The 6,602-nt window shown below is 36.7% G+C and overlaps 1 protein-coding gene across 5 annotated transcripts in view; it reads right to left on the bottom strand.

Moving 5' to 3' along the window:
* GFM2 (GTP dependent ribosome recycling factor mitochondrial 2) overlaps positions 1-6,602 on the bottom strand; it is a 46,974-nt gene that overhangs the window by 837 nt on the left and 39,535 nt on the right. For all 5 annotated transcript variants that reach the window (XM_035291406.3, XM_078365340.1, XM_008991935.5 and 2 more), the window contains 4 exons: positions 6,177-6,315; positions 1,934-2,113; positions 1,635-1,750; positions 259-441 (listed from right to left, as the gene is read on the bottom strand). In XM_035291406.3, coding sequence (XP_035147297.3) covers positions 259-441; positions 1,635-1,750; positions 1,934-2,113; positions 6,177-6,315 — 618 coding nt within the window. The remainder of the gene's footprint in view (positions 1-258; positions 442-1,634; positions 1,751-1,933; positions 2,114-6,176; positions 6,316-6,602) is intronic.

Below are 6,602 nucleotides of genomic sequence, written 5' to 3'. Positions count from 1 at the left end.
CACCACATTTTGGTACAGCACACCCTCAAACTTTGTGGTCTTAGGACTGTAAATACCCACTTGAAGTGCTATATATAATCCCTGGATTTCCCCAACAATTTAAATTCAAAGTCCTATCACTTCCTGCTGGTTGAAACTCAAGATGTATTCTCTAAATCAAAGCCTTGAGGCTTTTTTCAGATTATTGATTGTCTATTCATTGGCATATTATATCCCCTGAATTAAGAATATGTACTTTTCAGTTACAAAGGTACCTACCATAATTTCTGCTAAGGGAACAAAACCAATAACAACTTTGTTGTCCTGGCGAGTCTGAATTTCCTGAATGTTTCCTCTTCTTTGTGCCAGATCTCCCAGGACAGGGCTGAGATAATCTCTAGCTACTGTAACCTCCAGATTCATCAGAGGCTCCAAAACTTGCTTATCAGCTTTCTTCAGAGCCTAAAGAAATTAAAGAATGTTAACCCCTCTTTCAAAAATAAAAACTTAAAATGAATACTGCTATACTCTTAAGCCAGAGCTCATACAAAAATATATAAGCATGCTTTAACTCTTTAAAGGTAACATTTTATAAGAAGTCAAGAACCTCAAAATTGCTTGTATAAGAATGGTAACAATTTATAGATCTCTTGTATGGTATGATGCAAGGGGGTGTTTAGAAAGATTATGCCTGTGAACATGTCAGTGTCACAGAAGGAAGTCCTCCCCTTTCAGAGATTCATTTATTCTATTTAAACCTGTTTCTGTTCCTGATGTCTCTAATTATAGTCCATGCCACATACCAGAGACAGCAATAAAGGAGGGAGCTTTAAAAAAATGAAAAATCTAATGCAATAAGGTAGTAGAAATATGATATAAATCTTTTAGGCCAGGTGTGATGGCTCACGCCTGTAATCCCAGCACTTTGGGAGGCTGAGACAGGCGGTTCACGAGGTCAGGAGTTCCAGACCAGCCTGGCCAACATACTGAAACCCCATCTGTCCTAAAACTATTAATAATTAGCTGAGCGCAGTGGTGGGTGCCTGTAATCCCAGCTACTCAGGAGACTGAAACAGGAGAATCGCTTGAACCCAGGAGGTGGAGGTTGCAGTGAGCCACTGCACTCCAGCCCAGGCGACAGAGCAAGACTCTTGTCTCGGAAAAAAAAAAAAAAAAATCTAATCTTGCATAACTATCCATTTACAATCTTAGATTTCAAAGGTCAAGAAGAACATGCATATAAAGAATGTGGAAAGTGAATGTCTTTCAGAATAAAATAATGGAATTGAAAAAGATGTAAAAATAAGAAAAATGCTACAACAAAGAAAGGGATTGAACTCTGTATCTAACTAGGGCATATCATGCTCATGGAACTGTTCTTAGTCCTCTTTTCACAATCCTTCCCTAGCAATATTATCTATCTGGAGAGCTTCAAAAATGCTTTCAACATGGCTTCCTCAAAAACTTTAAATCCTGTGCAGCCCATAGTTTCTGAGTGCTCCAATCTTGTACTCCATTGGCCTGCTTTGGGATAGTGCCTGAATATCCTATAGCTCTCCAAGGTAAGGCTAAGTAAGCACAGCTGTCTGCAAGATCAGTGGTACTATACTCAGAAGAGTCACCTTAAAGCAATAAGGATTAGGATACTTCTATACCTTTTGTACACATCTTGAGACACAGGCAGAAATCATAGTTGTGGAGGTACCAGGATGAACTGTCAGGGAATGTAAAGTAATTGCTACATCCTGAACTGGGGATCCAAGCAGTGGTCCTAGACAAGAAAAAAAAAATTGTATCACACTCTGCTCGATGGGTAGTGGTAAGTAACTGAGAAGTGCAAAGAAATAGAAAATACTAACGAAGTTAGGAAAAAGTCTGAAATAACCTGTAAATATACAGAGTGATTAAATGGTTGAGTGTGCTACTAATATTTACTCTCCTTTGAGTGACTTACCTTGGAGGCATGCACTGTGAATTCCATTTTCAATGGCCTCTTGGGAGACCTTCAAAAGGTCTTCATGGATACTTTCAGCATACTCTATCACTGGCATAAGAGACGATGTTTCAATTGGCCTTGCTTCCACTTCTACTGTCACAAGATGCCGTTGGTCTCCTAAAGTTCTATCTAAGGTGTCTATAAACAAATTGAACATGGCACCTCAGAGATTAATTCTGGAAAGCTATCAAGGTACTATAAATGGCAAAATTATCAACAAGTTCAGGGTCTCATACAAGATAAAGTAGGAAAGAATATTAACAATGGCACTAAATACAGTATAAAAACCAGAGTAAAGAGCTCTACCAACAAAGCATCTGCTTCCATGTTGCTCAGTGTTAAAAACCTGCTCTGCATCACCAATTGTTTTAATGTTAAGATATGTTGAGGCACATGTTATGAAGCTTATACTTTTAAACATTTCAAAATATTTGTAGGTGATTGAAATTCTTGTAGTTACATATTTTTAAATAAAAATATATATTAATGATAAAATCTTTAAATGTACAAAGATAAGCTAATGAAAATTAAATGATTTTAAATCCTGTCAACTCACAAAAATGTTATGTTGCCTATTTTTCCAGCAATACTTTATGCACTTACTGATTACTATTTCTTTCCCAAAAAACTAGTAAAAATTTTTTGGTAAGATTGAAAACAGTGTATTTGCTAATAACCAACAATCTCGAATATTTTACTATGTCTGTTACCAACCACCACTATTTTACTAAATCAAAACTATGCCTTATGAGAGTAGCCATGTAATGCAGTGACTCATGGCCCAAATTCAAAACTAAGCATTAAATATAGTCTATAATTCTTCATAATTCCTTTTTAAGCTCACTTTTATACTGTGAACTATTTTCTATTTAAAATTATATACATTGGGTGTGGTGGCTCACACCTGTAATCCCACTCAGCACTTCGGGAGACCGAGGTGGGAGGATCGCTTGAGGCCAGGAATTTTGAGACTAGCCTAGGCAATATAGCAAGATTCCATCTCTATAAAAAGTAATAAAAATTAGCTGGTTGTGGTAGTGCTGGTTGTGGTAGTGCACACCTGTAGCCTACTTGGGAGGCTGAGGCAAGAGGATTGCTGGAGTGCAGGAGTTCAAGGCTACAGTGAGCTAAGATCTTGCCATTGTATGTAACAGAGTGAGACAGTGTCTCAATATATACATACATGTTTATATATAAGTATACATATAAAATATATATGCACAAGCTAAAAAAAGCATTCATGAAACTATTACCAATAACTAGATGTCTTGTGAAGCAACCACTATCATAGATCATTCTCATTATTTTCTTTAGCGTTGCATCACGTATGCATGTATCCCTAAGCAACAGTTTACTTTGGCTTCATTTTGAATTTGTTATACCATATGTTTACTGCAACTTGCTTTTTTGTTCCACATGTTTGTGAGAGTTGTCTGGACTATTTTCCAACTCCTGCCCTACTCCCCAACATCTAACAGTCCGTACTTGGCATCCAGTATAAGGAAGGACCCCCCCCCTTCCCTATTTATGTATTAAAAGTATGAACTTAGAAATTATTTTTTCCCAATTGTCTATAATTATTATACTTATCTTGGTATTCAAATTAATCCAGCTTTGGTCAGTTGAGTCTCTTCAAGCTGTGTCCTATGTCCTTATATGCCCTTTTCACCATCATTTTTTTAGCATTTCCCCTCTCACACATAGCATGAGATTCCACTGCCATTTTTTATGCTTTATTTCATTTTTAATTAACAAATAATTATATGTATTTGTGGGGTATGCGATGTTTGCATACAAGTATATATACATAATGGAATGATAAAAATCAGGCAAATTAACATGTATCATGTCAAAAAACTTATTTCTTTGTATTAAGATTTTAAATATACATTATTAACTATAATCACTGTGCTATGTAGTAGATCATCAGAAACTATTTCTCTGGTCTAACTGAAACTCCGTACCCCACGTGATCAACATCTCTCCTTTCCCATCTTTCCAACCCTCCGCCTCTGGTAGCCATCATTCTACTCTTTCCTTCTACAAGCTCAACTTTAAAATTCCACATATGTGAGATTATGCACATTGCACCTCACTATTTTTGATAGTTTCTTGTTCCTAACACAAGTGACCCTTGAACAATATGTGGGGGTTAGGGGTGCCAACCCCCCATGCAAAAATCCATGTGCAAATTTTGACTCTCCCAAAATTCAACTACTATAGAATACTGTTAACAGCAAGACCTTAAAAATAATATAAGCAATTAACACGTTACATGTATTTTATACTGTATTTTTACAATAACATAAACTAAAAAAAGAAAATGTTACAAAGTAAATCATAAGAGAAAATATATTTACTACTCATTAAGTAAAAGAACATCATAGTCTTTATCCTCATTATCTTTGCATTGAGTAGCCTGAGGAGTAAGAAAAATTTGTCTTGCTCTCTCAGGGATGGCAGAGGCAGGACAATAATCCATGTATAAGTGGACCTGGACACATACTTCAAACCCATGTTGTTCAAGGCTTAACTGTACTTTCCCCTCTTTTATTTCTTCAAAGATAATACTTTATATTCTGCATCTCATAATTCCAATAACTGAAGCCTTTGCTGGTGTGACTATTATTTCTATTGCCTCTTTGCTCACTGTGCTTTTTCTCATGGTTTTGTGATTTAAAGAGAATATTTTGTGAGTAAATATTCTTTTCTGTGTGGGATTTCTTTTTTTTTTTTTTTTTTTTCTTTTATGAAACGTCTCACTCTGTTGCTCGAGCTGGAGTGCAATAGCACTATCTTGGCTCACTGCAACCTTGCCCCCCAGGTTCAAGCAATTCTCATGCCTCAGCCTTCTGAGTAGCTGGGATTACAGGCATGCACCACCATGCTGAGCTAATTTTTGTATTTTTAGTAGAGATGGGGCTTCACCATATTGGCCAGGCTGGTCTCAAACTCCTGACCTCATGATCCACCCACCTCGGCTTCCTAAAGTGCTGGGATTACAGGTATGAGCCACCATGCCTGGCCATGTATGGGATTTCTTTGATGTCTGGGTTGATAGATATCTTTGGAGAAGCCCTTTTTTTCCAGGTTCCTTGGGATACTACCAAGCCATGAGCACTTTACACTAAGTTCTTCCTGGTCTAGAGTTTTTCAGGGCACACTGGTTTTATGAAGTTAGGCTAAAGACCTGTACCCGAAGCCTATGATTACAAATTCTCAGAAATCTTGTCCCCTTACCACAGAGCCAGACAAATTTCCTTGCCCTCTGCTGTTGTGGAAAGGACTTTTCCTAGTTAATTCTTTCCATAAGGATATGGCTCTCAAGCACTAGGGTTAGCGATGATTACAGATTCCTCCAGAATAGCTATAGCCTATGGTGCTGACTTATTTTCCTAGATTACTATTCCTGCTTCCTTTCTGACCTCTGGAAATTTCTATTACATTCTAGTCAGCTCAGACATTCATTTAAAAGTTGTTAGAGTTTTCTAGCATTTTTAGTTTTTCCAGATAAACAGTCCAGAAAGAGAACTCATGCTATTTGCTCCTGTATTCTGCTTAATTTTTCAAGTTTCAGTGAAATGTAACCATCAGGACTTTTCACAAACTAATGAGCTTGAAAGTACCTGGTTATCCTAAACTCTTTTTTGTTTTGTTTTTGTTTTTTTACAATTTCCCACAAACCGGGGGTGAGTAGCAATAATTGTTGTCATGATCTATGGCTTAAAAGAACCAAATTAAAATTTATGTAGAAATATATTATGAGTTCTTACATCTGGGAATAGAAGTATAAAAACTACACTTGTCTCAAGATTACTATCAGCATAGAATAATCATATTTATTAAGTACTAAAACCGACTTCCTACTTTTGCTTTGTAAGTAAAAATAACACATTGACTTGAAATTCTTAGGCTAGTTCTGACAGTGAGGATGGGGACAAGCCATTGACTTCAATGGCTTACCCTATCCCATGACCACTGAAAAGCACATCTGGTTGATGAGTGGTCATCCAGGAGATGTTTTGGGTTATAATGAAATAGGGCTTTCTGTATTCAGAACAAAATCCTAAAAAACAAAAAACCCACATATATAAAAACTGTCTCCTCTGATAGAAGACATTAGTGACTATGAACACTTTAAGCAACTAGAGAGGGAGATAGAGAGAAAGAGAAAGCAAGTCCTAAGTTTTTTACTTCTTACCTGTGGCACAAGCTGAGTTTAGGATGGTCTCTCGATATGCCACCTGGAGAGGCCCTAGATAGGTCTCCAGTCCATATTCCCTCTTGATTCGATCATGAATAATCTCTATGTGTAACTCCCCCATACCACACAGAATAGTCTGGTTACCAGAGGACGGAAGTAAAACAAAGATTAAGGGTAAATTATATTTATTGCAATATATATATATATATGTTAATATATATTCATTTTTCATTAGTTGTAGTTTCCTTTGCAATTCTTTTTGGCCAGGAGCTCCTACATCAAAACACTGCTTTTGACTTTTCTGACTGGAATAATGAATCAATAAGAAGTGAATTACTTGGCCATTCTCTTCTTCCATAGCTGAATTATCTGCTAGGCAAGTAGCATCTGGCTAAAACTAATGATGCCAACGCTTAGCTACAT

The sequence above is a fragment of the Callithrix jacchus genome, chromosome 2 (genome assembly GCF_049354715.1).
Source record: "Callithrix jacchus isolate 240 chromosome 2, calJac240_pri, whole genome shotgun sequence".
Classification (NCBI taxonomy): domain Eukaryota; kingdom Metazoa; phylum Chordata; class Mammalia; order Primates; family Cebidae; genus Callithrix; species Callithrix jacchus.
This window is presented reverse-complemented; position numbering and strand designations above follow the sequence as displayed.